Source organism: Plecotus auritus (genome assembly GCF_963455305.1).
Source record: "Plecotus auritus genome assembly, chromosome: 12".
Lineage (NCBI taxonomy): Eukaryota > Metazoa > Chordata > Mammalia > Chiroptera > Vespertilionidae > Plecotus > Plecotus auritus.
Window position 1 is genome coordinate 14822024 of NC_137778.1, and position 26592 is coordinate 14848615.

At 50.4% G+C, this 26592-nt stretch overlaps 1 protein-coding gene across 1 annotated transcript; it reads left to right on the forward strand.

Moving 5' to 3' along the window:
• Positions 1-14253: 14253 nt before the first annotated feature.
• LOC308237251 (talin rod domain-containing protein 1-like) lies at positions 14254-26238 on the forward strand (the record flags this gene model as incomplete). Its single annotated transcript, XM_080647804.1, has 2 exons — positions 14254-14346; positions 25774-26238. 2 exons carry the CDS (start codon positions 14254-14256, stop codon positions 26236-26238), a joined length of 558 nt encoding a protein of 185 aa, XP_080503930.1.
• Between the last annotated feature and the right edge of the window lie 354 nt (positions 26239-26592).

Genomic DNA, 26592 nt, shown 5'->3' on the forward strand with positions numbered 1-26592 from the left:
GGGGGATTATGCTGGGTTATCTGCATGGCCCTAAATGTAACAAGGGTCCTGGTGAAAGGGAAGCAGGAGGTCAGAGGGCAGTAGAAGTGATGACAGAGCCGGGTTGGAGTCATATGAAGAAGGGGGCATGAGTCAAGAAATGTAGATGGGCCCAGCTGGTGTGGCTCAGTGGTTGAGCACCGACCCATGAACCAAGAGGTCAGTGGTTGATTCCCGGTCAGGGCAATGGCCAGGTTTCGGGCTTGATCCCCAATAGGAGGCATGCAGGAGGCAGCCGATCAATGATGTTTCTCTCCCATTGGTGTTGCCATCTCTCTATCCCTCTTCCTTCTTCTCTTTCTCTAAAAGTCAGTAAAAAACATTTTTTTTTTTTAAAAAAAAGAGGAATGCAGATAGCTTCCCAAAGCTCAAAGAGGCAAGCACACATATTCTCCCTTGGAGCCCCCAGAAGGAATACAGTCCTGTTGACACCTTGGGTTTAGCCCAGTGAAACTGACTTTAGAGACCTGGCCTCCAGAATTGTGAGATCATACATGGGTATTGTTTTAAGCCACTAAGTTTATGGTGAATTGTACAGTAGCCACAGGAAACGTATACACAGGGCAAGGTCCAGGTCCCAGAGAAGTGGAGGCAATCATAAATTCTGGGCTCTGCTCCAGCTACAACTAACTCTGTTGCAGGAGCAGCAGTCACTGGGGACCTGACTGTATCTTCCCGGTGGCTCACTGTCTTCACTTTGGTCCAGAAGGCATGTGTATTTTTTCCCAGGTGAAATGCTGACACCATATTGCTTCATATCTCAAAAGTCTCAAAATCCAGTGTCATCAGGAGCCATAGTAACATGATAACTTGGCTGACTGGCAGGGTATAAGGCAATGGGGAGTGGTGGGGCCTGTGGCAAACAAGAGAATACAGGCCTTTCTTAAAGACATCAACTTTATGTAACATCAAGAGCAATAAATCCAGTCAAACAAAATCTATGTCTAATCTCTCTATGGGGCTTGTGGATTGGGATCTTGGGATCCCATTTTTACCTGCTAGTTACTGGCTGATCCCAAAGGGAGATGGTCTCTGGGGTAAAGAATAGCACTGGGTGTGCTGAGGGCTTCCCAGCCCTGGCTGTCCCCCTCCACACCCCTGCCCAGACCTCCATTTTACGAGCCTGTACGTTTTCTAAAAAAAAGTTTTGATAGTTAAGTGGGAACTATGGGACCTGATGGCTAGCTCGCTCTGCTTCACCTCCCTCATTCTTCCCACCTGCACAAACCCTCAAAGTCTACCTGGGGGACCTCTTCTCATTAGCTCCGGGGCACAGTCTCTCTCCTACCTCTCCAACCTCCTTGTGTGGAACAACCAAGAGGCTACTGTGGTTGAGACAAGCTGTATCCAATCCAAACCGTGGGTGAGACTGCAGGGGACTCAGAAAATAGGGATACTGTCCCAGAAAATGACCAGAACACAGATGTTATAAAAAAGAGCATGGGCTTTGGAGTTAGACAGACCTGGGTGAGGCCCCACTTCACCACCAAGCTGTGTGACTTTGGTCAACACACTTAACCTCCCTGAGTCTCAATTTTCCCATCTTTAAAATGGGGACAATAATTTCTGCATCGTTGCTGTGAGGATTAAATCAGATAATGTGTGTAAAGGGCGGTGCCTGACCTATAGGAGGGGTTCTTTGGAACCGATAGCTTAGGTTAAAATTCTCTCTAGTGCTTGCACAACCTCGGTTAAGGTACTTTATGCTATGTGCAGAATTTTCTCATCCACAAGATGGCTTCACTCTCATAGGACTGTTGGGAGGATGAAGTGGGACAGCACATGTCAAGGACTTAGACCGTGCCTGGACTTGGTGAGGACTCCAGGAGCACATTAATTATTTCTTAGGTCCATTCTGACGTGGGTGAGCATTGTCTCCTGTACCTGGTAGGTCCTGTGTTTGTGGGTGTGGAGTGGAGACGTCAGAGCCTGTTTCCTGGTTTTCACCAGAGGCTGACCACGGTGTCCCTGCACCTCTCTACCTAGTTCTTCACCTCTCTACCTAGTTCCTTCCTCCACTTTTACAATTACTCCTTCCCCTTCTGTCCCCAGTCACCGTCTGTAACATCCCCAGACACCGACCTGGGGGGCAGGGCTGCTGGGCTCCACGGTGGGCCTGGGCGGGGCCTGGGCTGCCCACTGTCTGAGAAGCCCCATTAGTCACTGGAGAAGAGGAGCGTTGCGTGGCCCTCGGCCCAGATGAATCACTTCGCACGCTGCCTTGTTATCTAGGCTCGAAACAGAGGCCCTGTGTGCTGCTTTTGTGTGCATTGTTCCTCTCCATGCCATGATTCAGAAAATGCCAGTCACTCAGCCACGTGACCCTCGTCTTCTGCCAAGGAGCTGGGGGGGGGGGGGGGGCGGGCAGGGGGCGGGAAGGTTTGCTGGGAAACCCTCGAAGCACGGGAGGGCTGCTGCGATGGCCAGAAAGTGGACTGAGCCAAGAGAGCCAGAGGCTGGAATCATGAAACCAGCATCAAGAGGATTCCTGGGGGCACAGGTATTAGGAGACCAGAGACTCGCCCACAGAGCAGCTGCAAAGGGCCCTAACATGCTGCACAGATTCCACCCATCCCACCCCTGGCAGAGGAATGCGGTTACTTTGTCTGATCATAAATGTAAAGCTTGTTTATACAAAAATCCTGACCGATACAGCAAACCTTAAAAAAGAAGGACCTATCTCCGGTATGCTGCCGCTGGACGCCGTTTAACGCATTAGACATTTTCCATGTGTCTCCAGGCTCAGGCTCTGGTCCACGGAGCTACCGGCCTTAGCCCAGGCGCCCTCCCGGCTCCTGTCCCAAGCCCGGACGCTGTGCCTACAAATATCCTGGGGAGATGGGTCAGGTGCTGGCTATGGCATCTGGGGTCTAGTCCCAATTTGGCCATTAGCTGGCTGTGTGCCCTTAGGCAAATCACTCTGAGTTCTATTTTTCTAGGCAGTTAACAATGGGATAACAATTGGGCTAATTTGCTGAGAAGATTAAAGGATGAGGGGAAGTGAAAACTGAAAACCTGTAAAATCTCTTCAAATGTAAGGGAGTGTTGGCTTGAGACCCCTTCCCCTGTCTCGGCTGTTACAACCTGAACGGTAGTACTGCACCCAGTGCCTATCTCCCCCTGAGGCTTTCCCCAGAATTGGCTGCAAGGAGGGAGGTCTCGGGCTGGGCCCCCAGTCATGGCAGCACCAGGACTGAACATGGGCTGGCCCCGAGGCGGGCAGAACAATGCAAAGCCCTGTTTCCTCACTGGTTTTGAACCAAGATAACTCTCTTCCATCACCTCCCACGCAGATCCTCATGCTCGCCATGCCTGGGCTAATTCTCAGTGCCACCTGCTCAGAAGCTGTGTCTGATTTCAGGAACCTTTGTGAATCCCTCGATTTGTTTTATCATTTTAGATGGTAGTGAATGCTAGTAAAATACTTAGCAGGAAAAGGGGCTGTGCACTTACGCCAGGGATGGCAATGACAATGTAAGAACATTAGTTTAGTGCTGGTCGGTTGCTCAGTGGTTAGAGAGACAGCCCTCAGACAGAGGGGTCGCAGGTTCTGTTCCTAGTATCTGGGTTGTAGGATCCCTGCCCCAGGGAGTGTGTAGGAGAGGCAATCAACTGATGTGTCTCTCTCATGTCAATGTTTCTCTCTCTCTCTCTCTCCCCCGTCCCCCCGCTCCCTCCTTCTCTTCCACTCTAAGAAATCGATGAAAAAAATATCCTATCCTCGGGTGAGGATTAACCACCACAACAAAAAGAACATTAGTTTAGCTGTTTCCAAACTACTTCTCATATCCTCTCAGTGGTACACCTACGAACTTACATATTGGGGGTTATCACCATTCCCACTTACATAAGAGGAGAAGGAGGCTCCTGGGACCCACGTCTCTAAGTAGCATAATATTTCCCAACTCACAGTTAAAAACACACACACACACACACAAAACACTAGCTGACCATGCTGATAGCAAGGAAAAGGAACAGACTGAATAGTTCATCTGTCTCAACTCCCCTTTTGATACAAATTTACACAGATCAGGGGCCGTGTCCTGCCATTAGTCCTACTGGGGATTCCGCACCCATGAACCGTTTAAAAATGCAGACACTGTGGCAAGCACCGGGACTCTGAGCACAAAGGGAAGGCTCCAGGGGAGAAGGCAGAGGCGCCTCTCTTTGGAATTCATATTTCACTGAGATTCAATTAGCCATAACATGACCTTCGACAGAATGGGAAACAGGTTGAGTGAGGATGATGAATGGGATAAAGGACAGTTAAAGATAAAATGCTCCCCAAAGTGGTTTTGGGCATCACTGTGTGACCAGCATAAAGAGGGGGGAATAGCAAGGGGTTAAGAGCATAGCCTGGGGAGTCAGCTTCCCAATCCTGGTTCCATCACCTCAGCTGTGTGACTGTGGGTGAGTCCTACTGCCTCTCTATGCCTCAGCTTTCTCATCTGTAAAATGGGACATACAGTAATTGTGTTTAGTTCTTAGGGATGTGACCTAATCAATATGCCAATTGTTGGTACTAAACAAGAGGCTGCTGACCTGTCCACACAAATTAGGCTCTAACTCTAGCCAGTGAGGGTCAGAATAAAGCATCGAGCAGCTGGTATTAAGTGGCATCTAAGAGGTGGGGGATGTTAAACCCCCAGAGATGCTACAGGGCAACAAAGATCCCTACACCATGAGAGATCAAAGGTGGGATTCTAAACACTCTCACCCAAAGTGAGGGGGCATGGTCCTCAGGCTCAATAGCACCCAATAAGTAGGTATGAAGACCCGTCATTACCTAAATCACATTTCCGCTGGGTCACCTGTTCACTGTGCCTATCTCACAGCACAAGTTAACGGCCCTTCTGCCCTCAGCAGCGCTCTCAACTGGCGAGGGTCCCTCACTTCTCCAGTTCTGCAGGGCGGCGGGAGTGAGCACAGGGGTGGGATCGGAGGGCTGCAAAGGCCTTCAGACGTAGAGTTTTCAACCCCCAGCATGCCTTTGGTCCTCTCACAAAATTTTTGCAAATCCCAGAGTTAAAGACCCCCAAGTGTTGCTAAAGAACCCCCCACCACCACCTGCAGAGTTTTGATTTAGGTCTCTCTGAGTTGCTATCAAGATTCTGGGGTTCAAAACGTGCTACCAGGCCAGTAGCTTCCTTCCATCCTGTGCATAAGACGGGGATTGTGGGTACCTGGAGTCCCGGGTGTAGCTCTGTGACTCTGGCATCACTCGCTGTCCCCAGCACACGTCTTCAATGAACAAATAGGATGAGTTCTCTTTTCTTGATCCCACAGACATCGCTTAGCTCAGGGCCTTGACTTCACTCACTGGACTAAATGGTCTCCTTCCAATCAGCCCTATCCAGTTCCACATTCCACACTTTTGTGAGAATGACCTTTTTAAAGTGCAAATTTGATAATGCTATCTCCCTTCATCCCTCTATTACCACCCTGCATAAACCCTCAGGAGGTTCCTACTGCCTGCCATGCATTTGAAACTCCCTTCAAGGCACAGCCTCAGCTCCTCTCTCCAGCCTCACCAGCCCCTCCAAGCCCTCCTCTCAGGTCCTACCAAACACCTTGCATGCCCTGATGATGCAATATGGTCTCAAACCTTCATGCTGTTGCCTGTGCCATTGCCGGTGCCTTGCCTATCACAGCCCCTCTGTAGAGAACTGCCATGCTCAGCGGAAGCATCGTATCCCCTAGGAAGCTTCCTCTGACTTCAGAGCCAGGAGCTCCTCCTGTTCCCACAGTGCCCTCACATTGACTTCCAAGGAGGCAGCTGAAAAGACTTGACTGGCTTCCCTGATCTGGACACTAGGGGGCAGTGGAGTGTAGGCGAGCTAGCTACCTGAGGCTGCTGAGCTGGTGCTGAGGAGTTACCTGGCTCTGTCCTTACACACACACCTCAACCCTGGAATGCTGCACAGCTCTCCTGCGGGTCTCCTGGCCTCTGCCACTCCATCCTTATGCACAGGGCTGTGCCCAACCACCATCCTTAGCCATTATTTTCATCACCTTTTCTCTTCCCCACCCCACCCCACCTTCCTCAAGAACATTCAGTAGCTCCTTATTATTTTCATATGGCCAAGCCTCTCATTTGGGGTTTCTTTTGTTTATTAAAGTTTTGCAGCTGCAATAGCAATAAAAAATAAGATAATTCATAAGTCCATCCATAATTTATATTTTTTGTCCTATGTATGTATGGTCAGGGCATAGATACATTTTTTAATTTAACTATTATGGCCTAATTTAAAATCATAGGCAACTTTTCAAATTATCAATCTAGCTTTATAAACATCAGTATGAAGGAATGCCAGCTTAGGCTTCAAGGCCTTGCCTGCCAGCCTTCTCGTCCCATTCAACCATCCCAGCACAACTTCTGCTGCTCGTTTGAGACCAGACTCCTGGCTCAGTCCCTGTCCTAGTGTCCATACCTACCAACCTCTTTCTGAAACACCCTCCCCTTCCTTCTCTACTAGGTCACTGATCCCTCCGGACCGCTGCCCAAAGCTCTCCTCTACCACAGCAGGCAGCCCAGCTGGGCAGCACACGCCTTTTGGACGCAGCTTCCTGAGGGTAGAGCTTGCCGGGGGTCCTGCCATCCACCGAGTCTATTCGTGTCCTATGGCAGCTCTAATGAACTATCACAGACTTGATGGCTTACAACAACAGAAGTTAAGCTCTCACAGTTCTTGAAGCCACCAGTCTGAAATCAAGGTGTCAGCAGGGCCACATTCTCCACAGAGGTTCCAGGGGAGAATCCATCCTTGCCTCCTCTGGCTTCTGGAGGAGGCCAGTATTCCCTGGGCATCAGCCAGTCTTGGCCTCCGTCTTCACATGGCCTTCTCCCCTGTGTCTCTTTGTCTCAAATCTCACACTGGGTCACTTTTATAAGGACACTTGTTATTGTATTGGGTAACCCAAGGTAATCTCCTCTTCCAAATCATCCACAAAGACGTTCTTCCAAATAATGTAGCATTCACAGGTTCCAGGGATTCAGACGTGGACATATCTTCTTAAGGGCTACCATTCAACCCACTACAGTCTCAATTATGAGGCTATTCAGGGGCAGCCCTCAGGATCAGTGTGGAACAAAGTGGGGCTCCCTAACATAGCTGACCACCAAAATCACAAGTGGGACCTGGAAATGCCTCAGCTTGGGCTCTCACGGCAATTCAGATTCAGGAGGTCCAGGACAGTGCCTGGCCATCAGTCGGAATCGGATAGGTTCTGCTACAGTAACAAACAACCCCAAACTGTCACTGGCTTGACACAACAAAAGTTTCCTTCTTGCTTGCTCTTTCCAATGACCACTTGGGTTGGTTTTGGGCTCTCCCATGACTTATCCTTGCCCCAGGCTGACTGAGTAGCCACTATCTGGAGTGTTGCTGGCCTCCGTGACAAAGTAGGGGGAAACTAGTGATTTATGAACTGGCTTAAGGCCAGTTCCACCCAGAAAATGGCACTCATCACTTCCTTGGCCATGCACATATACTTCATACCTAGGAGAACTAGGGCCTGTTGTCTATAGAAAGCACCAAAGGTTTGGGGGAGCCTGGCAGTGCCCTTTAGCAGGGTCGTCAACATCTCTGACTAGGGTCTCCTCAGTGACCAGGGCACCATGGAGAGCCAGGCAGTGAGTACAAGGGTGAGGCCTGCCGCCTGCAGGTCTTACCTGTGAGCATTCCTCTGCAAACAGCAGAACTCACCCAGGTTAACTTAATCTGACAATGAGCTGCACAGTTTGCATAATTGACTAGAAGCCTGGCAAACCAGGTTCAGGAAAACGGGCTGGGCATACCCAAGGGCGGCCAGGCAGCTGAGACCCTAGTCACAGCCACTCAGTGTGGTTAGGATGCCAGCATAGATGCTGCTATTGGTGTCATGATGACTAGACCTTGACCCCACTGCCACAGCTGTGTCATCTCTAACTGCCTGTTTCTCCCTTGAGAGACAAAGCCACAAGCATCCCCTGGGCTGAGCCTGGGTCACAGGTGGGCCTAGAGGACTGCCTCCCATCAGGACCACACATTGGTGGGCCACCTCCACCCAGGAAGGGGACTCAAATGTGGGCCAGCAAAAACCAACAGACATCCTCTACTGAGGTGACTGCTCCTTCTCCAGAGTGAGCTCATTTTGGAAGGCACTCAGGAGTGCACTTGATTCTCTAATGAGCCCCTTCATTCTTTTTTTTTAAATTTTTTTGGGGGAGGGGGTGTAAAGAGAGATGTGGCATTTGCTCCATCGTCTCTGCATCGGTCCCACGGAGGCCACCAGCATCACCCAGCAGAACCAAGATGACTGGTTTAGATGTGTTGTTCCTTGGCTCACCCCAGAAGGACAAGGTCGGGAAGCAAGAGGAGGCAGGACAACCAGGCTGCACAGAACAGGGTGCAGTCTGTCAGGGAAGTGAAAACAGAACAGGGAAGAAACCTGTTTGGCTTGAAATGGTTGTGTAAACTGGCATAGCTGTTTGTCCTAAATGTTGGCGGCCGATCAAGTTATTTTGACCCTTAAGAACTCTGATGCTTCAGGAAACTGAGTCCATTTTTAGCAGCAAGCCTTTCCTCACATCTTGGGGCCCACACAGATACCTGGGATCCAGGCAGTATCGCTGGGGAAGGAGGTGCTGGCCCTGCTCAGAAGGAGAGCAGCCCCAGAGGCAGGGGAAGGGAGGCAGAATGGGAGAGTCATGACTTTCCTAAAACAGCAGTTCATACACGGGACTGCACAGCCCCAGGGCAGGTAAAATACAGAACTCCCAGTTAAATTCGAATGTCAGGCAAACAACATGCAATATGGGGATATACTTATACTTTCAAGATTGCTTTTCTGAAATTCAAATTTAATGAGATGCATGTATTTTTATTTGCTAAACCTGGAATTATTACTTGTGTGCTGCTTTTCTTTTATTTATTTTGGGGCTTAGGTTAGATTTTCTTGGAATTAAGATTTTTCACTTCCAAAAGAATACTTCCTTTGAATGTCATAGCTAGTCCTTCATTTTTTTCCACACTGAAAACTTGGCTGTAATGAATGTTTAATGCATTTTTTCACTCCGTACATATTTTATGGAGCCCCTTTGAAATCCCAGGCACTGGTGCAGACCACAGGGATAAAATTGATGTCAAAATTTCCAGTCAGGTCCCAGTTCATTGTCTCACAAAATTGAAGAATGAGTTCAAGGACAAAGATGGTAAGCGAAAGCAAAGTTTATTGAGAGATAGTCTGACTCCTTGCAGCAGGGAGGGGGCCCAAAGCAGGTTTCCAGTTAAGATTCTTTGTCTAGGGGTAGATATATGTTTTGTTGGCTTCTGATTGGTTCTTTCAAAGAATTCTGGCTTAGCAACATCCATACATTTTAAAGCTCAAGTTCCCACTGGTAAAAGAGACCTGATTAGAGTACTGCCACTTCAGGTCCAAGATGACGTCATTGTCTCCACCCAGCTGAGTTGCCTTAGCAACTCCCACCTAGCTGGGTTCAGCTCTAGGTTACTGTTTTTCTCTGCAGTTTTTTTTTTCTTGGAATAGGACACAGACAGCAAGCTGTATTCTGCTGGTGTCTACAACGTTCCACTCTCCCTCCCCGCCCTGGCCCGTCCGTCCTTGACTGCCTAGCCCTCCTCTATCTCCTCAAATGAGGTTAATGAGGCAAAGCCATTGCTCTCCAAGAACTCTCTCAAATTGTCATGGCAGATGATCAACCACAGATCACGTGTGGCTGAAAGAGCAACGTGGTACAAAGAGGGAGTTGACACTATGTGGATCTTGACAGAGCAGAGAATAAGTGAAGCAGTAGGTAATGCTAAGCAGGCATTGTCACTGGCTTACTGGTTTCCAAAAGTTGTTGGTCAACATTGATGAGCACAGCATTTGGGAAGACACTGATCCTATTAACGTAGTAAAGCAATCACTTTCTGTTTGGTTGGCTTGAAAAATATGACCTTGCAGGACATTTCCTTGGGGTTGACTTCAGGATCTAACACCAGGGATGTGATCTTGTGATTTATAATAACAAACATATATGTGGTCTTCGCAGGGTTCTGGCACAGAGCTCCTAAAACCCCTGGAATTCCCTCAGTGGTCGGCAAACTCATTAGTCAACAGAGCCAAATATCAACAGTACGATTGAAATTTCTTTTGAGAGCCAAATTTTTTTTTTTAATATATTTTATTGATTTTTTACAGAGAGGAAGGGAGAGGGATAGAGAGCCAGAAACATCGATGAGAGAGAAACATCTATCAGCTGCCTCCTGCACACCTCCCAATGGGGATGTGCCCGCAACCAAGGTACATGCCCTTGACCGGAATCGAACCCGGGACCCTTCAGTCTGCAAGCCGACGCTCTATCCACTGAGCCAAACCGGTTTCGGCAAGAGAGCCAAATTTTTTAAACTTAAACTTCTTCTAACGCCACTTCTTCAAAATAGACTCTCCCAGGCCGTGGTATTTTGTGGAAGAGCCACACTCAAGGGCCCAAAGAGCCACGAGCCGCAGTTTGCCGACCACTGCCCTAAGTGATGAGAGTGCTAAAGGGGTTGTTAATGAGGTGACTTCTGGACCTGAACCTGATGGTGGGGACTGATTGCCAGGAAGTCAACCACATGATTAGAGGTTTGGAACTTTCAGGCCTTTTCCCCTCCCACCCCCCAACCCCCACCCCCAGACACCTGGGAGGAGAGAGGGGTTGGAGGTGGAGTCAACTGCCAATCGCCAATGACTTAGCCAATCATGCCTGTGTAATGAAGCCTCCATGAAAACACAAGGAGACTGGGCTTCTGGGTTGGTGAACACATGGAGGTTCGAGTGGCCCCCTCAGAGAGCATGGAAGGTCCATGCCCTTTCCCAGACCTTGCCTATGCATCTCCTCCATCCAGCCGTTCCTGAGTTTGTTCACAGTGAATACACCTGTGATCTTTTAAGTAAAATGTTTCTCTCAGTTCTGTGAGCTGCTCTACCAAATTAATAGAGCCCGAGGCAAAGAGCATGGGAACCTCTCATTTATAGGCAGCTTGTCAGAAGCACAGGAAACAACAACCTGGGCTGTGATTGGTATCTGAGGAGGGGCAGGCTGTCCTGGGGGACTGAGCCCTTAAACCCATGGAATCTGATGCTATCTCTGGGTAAAGTCAGAACTGAGTTGAATTCTTAGATACTCTGCTGGTGCCTGAGAATTGCTTTTTGGAGGTGAGGGACCAACACACCTGTTGGAACTGGGTTGGGGAACCTAATTTAAGGGTCTGGCCAAGACCTGCTGGTTTGGGCTGATGGGAGGACACAGTTTAGGAGCCACGTTGAACCACGTCTGTGAGACTCTGTCCCAGCCCTTACCAGTGACAGGAATGTGGCTGAAATGAAGATATTCTGGAAGAAGGTTCAAAGGGCAAAATGCTCACCACCTTATTAACTCCCAAGTAAACACCTCAGTTCTAACAGATGAGTAAACACGAAGGAACTCAGTCTCATGAGTTGTTCTTTATCGCCTGAGGAAACAGCAAGGGCAAAGGAAAGTACTGTTATCCTGAACATTATTATCCTTTTTTAAAAAATCATTAGAGGATATTATTTCCTTTCTGGAAGGGCCTCTCTTCTGGGAACTGGGACTGGCTTTGGAAGGGCGCTGCCCTTCCACACTGAGCTCTGGATTGGGTGTCTGACGGTGGTTGGCAGCCGGGCTCGTGGTGGCCGGTCTGAGGTTCAGGAGACTCAGCCCTGGAGCCGGGTCATACTCCCCTAGGAAGACGTGAGGTCTCCAGCATGTGACCAGGCCGTGGTGGGCTCAGCCGCAGTGTGGGCCATGGAAACAAGGCCAAGCTGGTTTTGTGAGAGTCCAGAACAAGTACACGTAGCCTGAGGATGTGTGAGCCAACCGCAAGCAAGCCTGTGGAAACCAAGGACGTTGTTGTCTCCTGCTCCCATCGGAGTCAGAAATAGAACTCTGCCCTTTGTCCTTGAGGAGCTGAGGCAACTGCTCGTGGGTGTCACCCACCACAGGTCCCTTTGTTCCTCTCTCCCGCCCCCTCTCCCCCTCCTTCCCTCTTCTCCTGACCTCAGCCACAGCCTGTGGACACTGTGGGCTATGCTCAGCCCGCTGTCTGGCATCTGGGTGAAGATGGACCCCCTCACCCCTTCCCCACATGAGGAGTGCCTCTGGAGAATATGGCTGCTGCTGGAAGCTGCATAGCTGTTTCCTCTCCCACATTAGCATCACACCCAAAACCCTCCTCAAGAGCTGACCCTGACCTGGGGCCATTCAGACACATTGAGCTTTTTGCTGGCAGTAATTCCAGTGCCAGACACGTGTCTAGAGTTTTAAAACTTCATTAACTGAGGCCCACAGTAAGAAATACTGTGTATTTTCCATTGCATCCATGCATATCCTATTTACTGGATGTCTTCCACACATGCATCCCATCTGGCTCCCTGCCCTCAGGCTTCCCTGGGGTTCATCTACTGGGCAGCCCTGCAGGAGGTGGGAGAAAGGGAGAGGATGAGAGTAGGTACTCATTCCCCACACTCCCTCTACTGATGATCACAGCTCCTGTCTGAGCCTCTCCACATCATTCTCTCTGTTCCCAAGTTGTGGAAACGCCAGATTCTATTCTACTTGTTAAGAACACTATTCCACCCACTAAACTGACTCCATGACCCCCTTGAAGGTCTCAACCCATTTTAAAGCGTTGCTTAGAACCAGCCCAATGGAGGCAGCTCTCAGCTAGCCTGGCTACAGCATCCAGCAGAGGTCAGCATGGAACATGCCTCAGGGGTTGTCAGATGACTGCAGAGTGGGTGTTGCATGGGGATGCCCTTAGGGAAGGCTGGGCTCCTCTGAGGGTTGGGGGGTACTTCCTGTCTGTGGTCATCACATTGCAGAGGATGGATTTCCACACCTGAGTTGGTTAGAAGCCTCAGAGGTAGCTGGGCTCTGGGGTGACTCACATCACAACAGGAATGTAAATACCATGGTGCTGATTCAGCCATTCATGGTGAGGATACTGCCATCAAGTGGGCCGGAGAGCCATGCCTGCCATCAGCACCCTCTCCAGTAGGGAATTCTATCTAGAACTCTTGGCTATCCCTAGGAGGCACTGGGCCAGCACAGCCTCAGAGCACGGGAGTCCTTAGAAGACTGGAGCCCACTGGTGGCCTGGGCACCTTCTCTCTCGGGTGCCTGCCTCACTGCCTCTTGGTCCCTACATCCTTGCTGACCCATTCATTGACTCTCTTGTTCTATTCCCTTCTGTGTCTGAGCAATTGAAGCTACTTATTTCAATTCTTGGTGGTGGCAGATGGGGGTGGCTGTGTCCATCATGGCCACCCCCGACTGCCTGACAGATGGTCCAGAGATGTGTGACCAGTGACTCTAGCCAATCTGCAATAACTGTAAGTACATATTTATTGAATGCTTCATAGAAAGCTCTGCACAGTGCCGAGGACCTTTTTGTCACAATCTCTTTCTCTCCCATAACAAGCTGATGAGATAGTAACAATCTCCCCATTTTGTACATACAGGGACTGAGGCTCAGAGAGGTCAGGTGACTTGGTTGAGGCCATAGCATAAGTCAATAGCTAGGTGGCCCTAGAAACTGTGAATATACATGTGTCCTCTGAAAGGACAGGGAATGTATCCCTCCCCCTACAAGTTCTCACTCCCTGAAGACAGGACTGTGCCCCCTTCAGTAACCTGCCTTCCCACCCAGCTTGCCATCTGCAGTGCCCAGGGGTGCCCTGTTACCCACAGTTCTGACAGACGCAGACTGGGGAACAGCCTCTTGCCAAAAAGGGAAGGCCTATGGGAGCCTCAGACGACAGGGAAGTGACTGCATGGATATAAGAGACTGTGGCGGGTGACTCAGCTGTGCAGCTGATGGACATGGACAGACGTCAGTCCTCAAACTAAAGCCCTTCCTTTCTTCCCCTGGAACAATAACAAATCCTGGCTCTGTGCTTTGGTTGCCATAGGAACTGGAAAACATTGGGTAACATGGGACCTCGGGACAGGTAGGTCCAGGTAAAAACAACCCTTTCCTGACCCTGAGCTCTGAATTCCAAGCACCTCACCTATCTGCAGATTAGGTAACTAGCCAGGGGGAGTTACACTACCACCTGGATTGACTGACCATGTCTGAACCAGGAAGTCTGGGGCATTCACAAATCTGTGTGACCATATTCTGGCCAATATTCCTGCTGGGAAGAAATGGATCTAGAATGCGCAACATGAAGACATCGGTCCCCACGCTCAAAGAGCTCTGGGCACACACCGGGACAGTACAGCCAGGTCCCAGCACAGTCAGGAATCACTGGGGAACAGTGAGTGAGGAGAGTGGGGAGGGGGTCTGGCAGGGGTGGAGTTTGATGGAGTGACCCAGAACTCTCCATTCCCAGCCAGCCCAGCTGAGGGTGGCCATGTTCACTCACAGGTGAGGGGTCATGGGTGACAGCTGGGGCAGGGGCTAGGATTCTCTTATAGGCTCAGCCATCTCTGCCTTCTCTGACTGCCGCTTCCTGTCCCCCCTCCCAGTCCCTCAATGCACACTGGGCGCTGCTCAGCTCAGATGTCCTGACAACAATGTCCCACCCTCCCTAAGATTAAACAGGTTCCCCTCCAGACTCATCCCTCCCTCCCCTCTCCCCAGATGTCTCCTCTTCCCTAAAGTGACAACATATTCCAGGATTAAAGCCATTCTCTATAGTCACACTGTTGCCAACGTCAGATGAACGGGAGTCTCTCACATGGGACCCTCCCTGCATCCCCAGAAATTCAGACTCAAAACCTTGGAGACAGCACTCACATCCCGCCCCACAAGCCTATTACCATTACCTTCTTATCTCTTCTCTATTGGTTCACCGCCCAATCCAGTCCCGTAACCAGGAAATCTTGTTGGCACCCATGATTCCTCTGGTCATCCCTCACACCCCACTGGTCAGCAAGGCCTGTTGACTATGGCCCCGGGAATGGCTTCTGCTGGTGTCCCCACTCTTGTCAACTGCCCTGGTGCTATCGTGGACAAGGTTGCCAACCTCCTTACTCATCCCTGCCTCTGCCTCTGCCTCCTCCATCCTGCATGTGGGGGTCAGAATTCACTTTCTGACACAACTCTGGTCATGATGCTCCTGCTCTGAAATCCTGCATCTCCTTCCTGCCTAAGAGCGACACCCAGGCTCCTTGGGAGGGCAGGAGGCCTCCCAGCATGGCCCCAATCTTCCTTCCCAGCCTCACCTCCCGGGGCGCTCTCTCTCTCTCTCTCTCTCTCTCTCTCTCTCTCTCTCTCTCACACACACACACACACACACACACACACACACACACATACACACACCATAGCCAGGGCTACACCACCCTGCTGTTCTCTGCTCCTTGCCCTTTTCTGGCATCACCCGCTTTGTCATGCTGACTCCCCTGCCTGAAACCCCAACTTCCCCTAACCGAGGGAACTCCTACCCCTCAAGGGCCCAAGCCTAGCTCAAATGTCTCCCCGATCCCATCCCACCTCCAGGTCCAGGGCAGAGTTCCCCACACCTCCTCCGTGCTCCCACAGGAGTCAGGCATCTTCCACACTGAGCAGAAGTCCTGTTCCAGCCTCCTCCACTAGCCTGCCACCTGCTAGCGCTGGTCCCATCCTGTTCCTCTGTGTGCCTGGCACCCAGCCCAAGCGAGGGCTTCTTCAATGCCACACAAGTCCCTGGGTCCAGCTCTCAGCACTCTTTCTTGGGACCTCTTGCTACTTGTCACTCAGTGTGGGCCTCAACCTCCAGGCCTCTGTCCTCCACTGCCCTTCCATGCCGGGAGCGGCCTGGTGACGCTGTGCCCCTCACAAAGGTTGCCTGGCATTTCTGTGAGATCACATACTCCACAGCCCTTGTGCCAGAGCCCCCACTGTTCTCTCAGCAGAATCTTCTCCCCTCTAGCCTACCCTCATTCCCTGAGGTAGTGCAACCCACACTGCTCAGAGGTGCCTTCTCCAGTCCTCTCAGTCAGGATTTACTTCCCCACCCTTCCCCGCAGCCTGTGAATGACACTTGGCCTTCCATCCGTGCTGTTAACCTGAGTTTTCTTCCTCTAGACCAGGGGTGGGGAATGTCCAGCCCGTGGGCCGAATAAGGCCTGAGAAATCATTTGGTCTGGCCTGCCAAGGCATTAGGGGCGAGTTAATTAAATGTTTGACCAAATATAGCAGGCTAATTTTTAAGTTGATAATTTTGTATGGTCCATGAATGATATTATAAATATTCAAATGGCCCTTGGCAGAAAAAAGGTTCCTCACCCCTACCCTAGACTGTGGGTCCCCGAGGGGCAGGAAGCCCGCCTCACTTATTTCCATTTCCCTATGGTACTTTGCCTAGGCACAGAGAACAGCTACCCCCAAATGCTTGTGGAGGTGCTGAATCCTGCCATTGCCCTAGAGTGCCTACCTGGAGCCTGTGACAGGTTGGCCACCTCGGTCACATAGGGGAGCAGGTGCCCTGTCTCTAATCAGTGGGCTGATGGAGTCCTCATTGCCCCAGGGGGGTGCAGGACCAGAGGGAAGAGCAGCTCCCTCAGCTCTGAAGTCAGCCACCTCACAAGAACACTCAGGCCAGCTGGAGAATCTAAAGGCATTGTGACAGCCCGCCTGGCCCTGGTCACTTGGCCACTCCCTCTTCAGAGCCTTCAAGCAGGGCTGGCTTTGGAGAGGGGCATTAGCAAGCTGACTAAGGTAGGGGAAGCCCTGGAGAATATTTGACATAACCACCCAACAGCTTCCCTTAGGTCAGGCCACATGGGTCTTTCCTCAGGTTAGGCACAGGTGTCCATCCATCATGAGGCCCAGCCACTGGCAAGTTCATTAGCATCTGGGGCCCGGTGCCTCCTGGGAACATGCATGGCATGAGCCTGGGCTGTCCAATGCCCAGGGCTCATTTGCCTCTTTCTCCTCCTCATCCCCTCTTTAGCTTTTGCATTTTTATTTCCAGCCTCACGTGACTTCCTTCCTGTCGACCTCACCATTCCTTCGACCTGTACCTTCTCCTCCATTAGCACTTCCTATCTAGCTGCCCGGGTGCAAGCTCATCATACCGCTACCTGACCCATTGGGGTCTGCCTTCCCCCTTCTCCTTTTCCTCTCTCTGGAAAACTGGGTTTCCCAGAGGTCGCCATGCACAATGGTGATGGTGGCCCCTACAGCCATGAGTGGGGGTCCTCAGGAGCACACTTTCCTCAGGCCACAAATTGTTTAACCATTCACTGAACACTTACAATGTGAGTCCTGGGGAAACAAGAGGGGCTGACACCTGCTTGCCCTCAGGGGACTTGTGGTGCAGCAGAGGACCAAGGAGCCTTGGAATGGCTGTGACAGTAGGGAGATGTGCAGGCTGCAAGGCACAGAGACGGGCAGCCAGGGCCCTGCTGGGGAAGTGACAGCCAAGGGAGGCCCCAAGAAGAGCTGTTGGCTGGGGAAATTTTATTCTACGCAGAGAGAAGCCAGAAAGAACACGGGGTCTTGGGGGAACTGCCAGCAGGTCCATATGCCTCAGAGTCAAGTGAGAATGGGAAGGGGAGGGAGTAGAGGCTGGAGAGAGGCAAGGGGAGACTCGCGCAGCACCTCCAGTGCATGAAAGGAGTTTGGATTCAATCCAAGAGCAACAAGGACTTGCCAAAGGGCCTTAAGCAGGGAATGATTATACTGAGTAGCTAATGTTGGAAAAATTCATTTCTATCAGATAATGGGGAAAATTCCGGAGGAGGCTTGCTCTTGCGCAGGCTCACATTCATTGAATAAACTGAAGAAGGGGCCAGGAACCTGCCCAAGGCCCACAGCAAGCAGGGACCCCACGCCTATGCCAGGGCAGGTGGAGAGTAGGGGTGTACAAAGAGGGTAGTAAGCACTGGGTAAGGTGGAACACTTAGGTGTCAACTAATAGAAGTCAACTTGATCTGACTTAAGCCAAAAGGACATTGGTTGTAAAGCTGGCGGCCCAGGGCAGATGCAGGAGAACTCTCAGAGGAGCCCTGATTCAGAGACAGGGTGTCCTCAGCACCTCCCACCCAAGCTGCTCCTGCCCACCTGCTCCACTCTTCTCTTTGAGCCCTTCCTCAGTCCCTCTGGCTGCTGGTAAGCCTACTCCCCACTGACCTGGAGGTGGTGAGTGACCCAGGACAGAGACTCTGAGAACCCCAGCGCGCCCAGTGTAAGCTGCTATGGTCAGGGGTGTCCAACGTATAAACACAGGGCTCCTGCTGGGCATTGGGGGGTGGTCCCCAGAGAAGAACTGTGTACTAATCTTGTAGGAAGAAAATACATAGATCCCTACAACCCAAAGGATTTTCATGACAATAGGTAGTATTTTTGAGCACTTACTCCATGCTGGGTACTTTGCTAAGTGATTCCTATTTAATTCTTGTAGCCCAGAGAGGTAGATGCTATTATTGTTTTCAATGTACAGACCAGGAAACAGACACAGAAAATTCTGACTGAGCTTTCCCGTTGAGTTTTTTAAGGCACAACACCCCAGTCCTAGAGCAACAAGGAAGAGAAAGGCCACCCTCTTACCCAGTGCTGCGCTGGTAAATGTTTAACAACCAGCTCTCTGAGGAGGAAACTCTGGCTTGTAGCATTTGCTGGTTTCCAAGTTGTAAATACTCCCATTATAGTTGATTTGAGGCTACCAACGTTCTGGAGCCAGTTGGAGCCGACTCCGCACACTCTGCCTCTCACCCTCTGTGGGTGACCCCCAGAGCAGTGTCACGGGGCTCTGTGAGGGAGAGCAGTGGTTCTCAAATTGTGGCTCCTGAACCAGCCACAGCAGCATCAGCCGTATACTTGTTAGAAACTCAAACTACCTGACCTGACCCCAGACCTATTGAGTGGGAAACCCCGGGGGAAGAGGGGAAGACCAGCCCTCTGAGCTTTCCCAGCCCTCCAGGGGGTTCTGGTGCAGGCCCAAGTGTGAGGTCCTCTGGAGCAATGGGGTAATGTGCCCTTTCGTAAAACAAGCTGGTCCTAGTCTTCATCCTGAAGTTGAGAGAATGGGGCTTATTTCCCACTCTTTGCAGATAGCCCAACTGAGGCCAGAGAGTCACCTGCCAGCTTTGGTCTCCCCTCCCATCAGGTAATCGGGTTGGGGATCTCTAGAGTCCCTCGGCCCTGGCCCTCCACAGGTCTGTGAAGTGATTTGCTCATGGACCCAAAGTGAGAGGGAGGGTGGGAAGGCTGAACTCCACTCGAAGAAAATGGCCAGAGCAGAGGGAAGGAAGGAATCCGCGGTCCTCCAGTGCTGGCTCCTCTGGAAGAAGGGACTTGAGGAAATAGGTGCGTAAAAGCATAAGGCTCAGCAGTGCCTGGCCCAGGGCCTTCGAGCTGCCCAGGGCCTTCGAGGCCAGTCCAAAGAGGTTCCAAAGTGAGGAAAATCCCAGGACTAGTGCAAAGGGGCCGGACCAGCGATCTCTCTGCCTCAGATCTGAGCTCAGAAAACCTGAGATGGCTGCTGGGGCGGGGATGGGCTGGGAGTCCCGGGCCCAAGTCCCGCTAAGCTCTCTGTGGGATATGTTTGCTGTCTGGTTGTCTCAACAACTTCCCTGGACCCCAATCCAGATTTACTGTTAACCAAAGACAAACAGATCAAGAGCCAAGTATCAGAAATGATGCAAATTCTAAGTCAGCTCTGAAAGGCTGTGAAATACCTGGGCAATCAGCGAGGGCATGATGTCACCCGAAGAAATGTTTGGCACGCAGGCAATGGTGGCCATGTGACACGGCCCATGTGCTCTGGTCACATGGGGAAGAGGGGGTTCCCCATTGAGCTCAGAGTTTCTGACAGAGAACCAAAACACAAACAGAAACAGTCCTGTCACAATGAACTCTGTAAGTCATGTGACAGCACTGTTTTCCCTCAATGGCTTAGTCACAGAGCAAAGACTCAGAGCGAGTTACTTAGAACCAGTCTGCTGGAATGCTGGTCTGCCTTTCGCTTTGGCTGGAAGTTGGGTCCACCGGAATTTCAGTGTCTCTCCCTTCAGGAAAGAAACTCCGTGTGAGTTTCCTCAGAGGCACCTGCTCTAGAATTTCTTTAGCAAAAATCCTGTACTCGGCACCAGACTTGCCCTCCTGTGCTGCTATGTGCCCGTGGTGTCTTATCCGCACTTGACCACCAACTTGGCCCCCAGGGAAAGGTGGGATGCCTGAGCTGACCATTCATTCCTCCCAACCCCGAGGACTAATGGCAGGGTGCTTCAGCAGCCACTGGTCTAACCTAAGGGAAGGTTTGGGCTTTCTGCAGACAAAGCATTTTGCTCCGCAAATGCTGAGCAAATACCGGTTGTAGGTTGAAGGTTTTAGGTAGCAGGGAGGTATGAGGTGATGGGGTTAAGGGCTCATTCTATCCTCTTGCCTCCATTCTTCTAGGCTCTCATTCTTTGCAAAGCAACTGTTGCCCACCTGGAATCCTGACACTGGGCAATGGTGTGGGCAATACATAAATGGGCAGCCAGGTCACAGCCCTCAAGGGGCTCACATTCTATTTGAAAAGATGAAACTATCACAGCCCAACACAGTCACAAACAATAGGGAACAGTGTGCAAATTTACCACAAACCCAGAGTAGTGAGGCACAGGCAGTCCCTGTGCTAGACACACCGCACCTGAATTCTAGCCCTGCCACTCACCAGCGGCTGTGTGACCTTGGGCAAGTTGCTTAAACTCTCTGAGCCCCAGCCTACAACTTCTAAAATGGGGTGATAAAAATTCCTAACTCACAGGGCAGTTTGAAAAATGAAATAATGGTTGCAAAACAGCTGGTAAAATACCCATCACATAATAAGAACTTGATAAATTTGAATAGTCCCCTTAATTCCTCTTTGGGCTAAGAGGGGCTATAAAACATGAATCATTTATGTCTGGTCTCTAAACTTAGAGCAGACTGGGAGCAATAAAGTGAAGGGAAGCTTTAAAAGAGCTGGGAAAAATTAACGCAGGAAAGTCCGACAACAAGGAAATACCTAGAAAAAGTATAAAAGCAGATGTAAACACAAAGCAGCACCTGGGACTATGCATTGTGGAAGCAAACAGACACCTCCACCCCACAGCCTCCAGGGCCATCCTCATCACAGGACAGCAGAGCAGGTGATGTTCACAATGAAAAAGTGCTCACGGCCTCTAAGAAGCCAGGGATGAGCACAGTGCACTTTAAAAATATTTAAATCCAAAGTATTCAACATTTTTTAAAAAGTGCTTAAAGTGGGTGGGGTGGAAAAATTTTGAGACGTCCAAAAAATTCAGCTGCCACAATTCCCCAATGGTTGGATAAGCTGGTTTTTACTCTACTTCTCGTATATCTGTCAGAGAACTTAGAATCATGCTGAGCACATCATGGGGTCCGCACTTGGCCTCCATGTCGGCCCCCAAGGAGAGGTGGGCTGCAGGAGACCCCTGTTTCCTGAGAAACCCATTCAGTGTTGGAATATGGTTTGTTCTGTTTCCCACAGTCAACCATTCTATGCATTCACTGATTGAGGTCAGGGAATGGGCTCTATCTTCTCTTTGAAATGACAATACCCACTGCCACCCCCACCCACCTGTCCCTCCTTCTGTGGGTGGGGGTGGCAGTGGGTATTGTCATTTCAGAGTTTAGTTAATGGCACCATCACCTACCAGACAACGAGGACAACAGCAATAATAGCATGTTAATGAAATCAGCAGGTAACTGCAGCCCCAGGTCCTGCCTAGGGGGGGCGTTTGGCCAAGGCCACAACCTCCGTGCCCCTATAACCTCCAACCCCTGAGCTGCCAAATCTGGGGGGAAACCTGAGGCCCTAGGATTGCCCTGGTCTAGGGACACTCCAGGTGGGAGGAGGGGGGAGTGGAGTGTCACTTCCACTTCTTGAGCCACACAGGGGAGGAATGTGGCCCCAGGCAGAGGGTACGCAGAGCTTCCCTGCTGGCACCCCACCCAAGGCAAGAATGTTCCCAGGACTGAGAGCAGCCCAGCCATGCTCCTCACAAGCCTGGCCTTCACCCAGCTCCTGATAGGTGGCAGACTGCTGGCTGCTGCCAGAGCAGGAGGGTCCTGTTGTCTGCAGAGAGGCCCACCTGCTCCCCTGCCCAGCTCCTCCTCCCAGCCTGGGTCAGCCTCCCACCTTCTGCCTTGCCCTGTCTCCAGCAAAAGCTGCTCTTAACCTCAAACATGTCTCTTCAGTTTTCTATTTGATTTTCAGCGATTATTTCCTGTTAATGCTTAAAAAAAAAAAAAAGTAAAACAGATCAAATTCTTCTGGGAAGTAGCCCATAAGTAAATACGGTATCTCTATGTTCAAAAATTCCCACCCAGAGCAATCAGGAAATCTCTATTTCTTTTTCCTTCTGAGCTCTGTCAGGGTTCTGTTCTGGAAACACACCCAGGGCTTCCCCACCTCTGAACCTTTCTTCTTTCCTCCCTCTCTACATACGTACACTGAGACTGGGAAGTGGGCCTGGTGGGGAGAAAGTGGCCTGGTGGATTCTGGAGTTTGAATCTGGGCTGCCCTCTACCAGCTGTGACCCTGAGTGAGTTACTGAACAGCTTTAGGTTTCGTTTCCCTTATCTCTAAACCGGGGAGCTGGAACTGCTCCCTCACACGTGAGCCTTCCTCCCCGACCTGTACTTTTGTGCCCAGCATGTGGCAAGCTCCTATCTGATCCTGCTGTGGCCCATTTCTTCCATGAATTCTTTCTTGATCCTCCCAACTTGTGGCAGAAACAGCTAACTCCTCACACCATCCCTACTCCCTGCTTTTTCTTTACTAACAGAATCCCAATTTTATTCTGGGGGCAGCAATGTGCCTGCTGAGAAACTACATTTCCCAGGCCCAGCATGGCCAATAAGATGTAAATGGCAATCTTTGGGACGGGCTTCAGAGAAAGCACTTTTCTTTTTTGTTAATCCTCACCTGAGGCTGCTTTTCCATTGATTTTTAGAGAGTGGAGGGGAGGGGGAGAGACAGAGAGAGAGAAACATCGATGTGAGAGAGACACATCAATGGTTGCCTCCCAGACAGCCCACCAGGGCCAGGGATTGAGCCTGCAGCACAGGTATGTGCCCTTGACCAGAATCGAACCTGGGACCCTGAGCCAAACTAGCTAGAGCAAGAAAGCTCTCTTCCAAAAGCTGACTCAACTGTGCCCTTTTGTCCCTTACTCTCATTCCCCTTTTTCTTGTCTGGAATGTGAATGTGATGTTGAGTCACAGTGACCATGGCAAGACCACATGGCAACCTTGTAGGTGGAAGTCACATCCTAAGCATGGCAGAGCAAATGAGCAGAAGGAGACTGGGACACTGAAGGCATGGTCCCCCAGACTTCAGGATTTATGTTACACAAGGGAAGAAAAGCCAGTTAAGATTTCTATTACATGTAAGCCAATGTAATCCCTATATCCGGATATGTGGGTTGATGTCTTGCCCTCTTCTCTGAGCTCTATCGAGTCACACATATGGTCACAAGTGTATCAGAGAGATTTTGGACATAAGCAAAGTAGCCTAACAATCCAGACTTTTCAGAATCCCAGAAGCAGAAAGTTCTGATTCACACAGAATGTCTGCACCCCAAAGCTAATGAAGTCTTGCATTCAAGTTACTTCTTTATCACTGATATTTATCATAGAGGAGGAATGAAAGGCAGATGAATGCTGATTGCACCATTTGCAGGACTTGTTAACCCAAGAGTGTGATGGGGCCAGCAGACCTCCAACCCACCTCTGGTTTGGGGAAGACTCAGTCCATACTGTTCATAAGAGTATTGGTTCTAGACCAAGTAATGAGCAAGTTCTACCTTGAGCAGCATAATCATTTCTTCACATGACCAAATTCTGCATCCCCAACAAGCTCAAGTTTGCAATTCCATTTAAAGTTACTTACTGTGCACTTCCCACATGCACGTTTCTATGCTAAGTGCTGGTGGGAAAGGGGAGGGGGGACTCAGGGATGAAGAAGACCCAGGCCTTGCCCTCAGGGAGTTGGCAAGCTAGCTGAGGAATGGCACAGACACATAATTCCCATACAAGTGTGGTCGGTTGCAGAAAGGCCATCAGAGAAGTAGAGAGGGATGGGAAATACAACAGAGGAGGTGACTGATGCTGCATCTGAACTGAGCTTTGGGAATGAGTGGCATTTCAACTGGGGGCAGGGTGGGGAGGGCTTGCCTAGCCTGAAGGAGCAGCGGGAACATGACACAGCTGCGTCACCAGGCATGGAGTGATTCCAAACTGTCACAGTCTAGTAGCGCTACAGTGTTGGGAGCCTGAGGCAGTGAAACTCAAGTGCTGAGGGTGGGTGATAAAGCAATGACTGAATTAAACATAAAAATGATGGCCAGCATGCACTGGTATGTAATATGTGCCAGCCACTGTTCTAAGTGCTTTCTGTGAATTAAGTCACAACAATCCTATAAAGTAAGGACTATTATTCTTCCCATTTTACAGGTCAGGAAACTAAGCTTTCACCAAGGAAAAGTCTGCCCAATGTCAAAACTCTGAGAAGAGCCAGGATGCAGTCCTGTCTGGCTCCAGGGTTTGCTCTCTTAATCACTAAGTACCGTATTTTTCCATGTACAAGACACTATTTTTTTCTAAAATCGTTAGACTGAAGTCAGTTGAGTAGGGAGCTCCTGTGGTGCTAGCTGCCCAGACCTTGTCAGACAGGCTTCCTCCAATCATGAGCCTTATTGTTACTGACATCAGCTAATGCCATAATTGGAGGTGCAGGTGGAGAGTGCACAGATGCAACAGGGACAAGAGCATTCTGAGCCCATAAAGATGTCAAAAAATAAAAAGATAAATACCAGTAAGCGATTGTCTTACTCAGCAAAATTCAAAACTGAATGAAATCAGCTGTGCAAAAGAGCATGGAAATAGAGCTGCAGAGAGACAATTTGGACCTCCTCCCACTGAATGTATGATCAGACAGTGGAGAAAACAGGAAGAACAACTCCTTAATGTGCCAAAAAAAAAAAAAAAGGCCTTAAGAGGAAAACCAGCAAAATGTTTAAAATATTGATTTCTTAATTTGGGGTTGGAAAAGTGGGGGGAGCATCTTATACACAGAAAAATATGGTAACAGTAGGGAGAGGTCAGACCTAGGTGGTGGTGGGGGGTTTCAACACCACTCTAAGGGGTGTGGCTTTCTTGCACAGATCTGTGAAATGAGCAGAGGACCATCAGAGTGAAACTTTCCACTTTGTTGCTTCCCTCTGGGGGCTCCCTGAGGGTGGGCTACAGCATTGAGAAAGTAAAGGCAGGGGGCCCATTGGAAGGCGGAGTCCATGAGACACTTGAGGGCCTCACCTGGGTCAGGGCCAAGGGAACCGAGGGCTGGAACATCTCTGCAGAGACCCACCAGGAGTGTGTGGAGCTCTCAGTGCGTATGGTGGTAACTGACTGCTACTGAGCAAGATGAAGACTTTCGAGAGAGGAGAAAGGAGGTGGGGAACTAAGGCTGTTCAGATCGATCAAACTCGTTCCCAAGTTTATCCTACAGATGCATCACCTGCAGCTGACCTGACGTATGGCAAGATTACTCACTGAGGCATTACATGCGACAGGGAAAGACTGACACCAGGCTAAAAGTCCACCAATGGACACTTTAAATACATTTTGGTCTACTTGTATATCGAAATATGTTTTTGTACAGCCTGTGAGATAAATATGGCTTTCACATTTTTAAATATTTGGAAAAAATGAATATTTTGTGATAAGTGAAAATTGCATGAACTTCAAATGTGTCTACAGATAGCGCGAGCAGTTCAAGCTGGAGGTCAAGTGCATGAGCACCAGCGCATCGGCGCTGCTGGCCTGCATGCGGGAAGTCAAGGCGGCGCCCAGCGAGCTGGAGCTGGCGCGCAGCTGGTGCGCCTTGTTCAGCGGGCCGCTGGCGCAGGCAGTGAGCGCGCTGGTGGGCTTCGCCACGGAGCCGCAGTTCCCGGGGCGCGCGGCCGCTCTGAGCGCCGAGGGCAAGGCGGTGCAGACGACCATCCTGGGCGGCGCCATGATCGTGGTGTCGGCCTGCGTGCCCCTGACCCAGTGCCTCAGGGATCTGGCGCAGAACCCCGATGGGGGCGCCAAGATGCCAGACCACAGAGAGAGGCTGAGGAACTCGGCCTGCGCTGTGTCTGAAGGCTGCACCCTGCTATCTCAGGCTTTAAGGGAGAGGTCTTCGCCCAGGACTTTACCGCCAGTGAATTCCAATTCTGTGAATTAGCACCCCCGACTCCCTCCCCCCGCTGCCCCCCCCCCCCAATAAAGGAAGATGCTTATGGTTAAAAAAAAAAAAACTTTATTGGAACACAGTCACAGTCATTCGTTTATATCATCTATGCCTGCGTTCCTGCTCCGATGGCAGAGTGGAGCTGTGTGAGAGAGGCCTTCTGGCCTACAAAGCCAAAAATATTTACTATCTGGCCCCTTTCAGAAAAAGTTTGCTGACCCAAGGTGGACTATCTCTGGAAAGCTGCACAAGACGTGAACCATGGCTGCTGCCTCTGGGGAAGGGATGCCCAAAGGGCAGAAGCAGAAAGGAGACTTCTTACAGTGTAACTTTTGTAATTTTTGAATT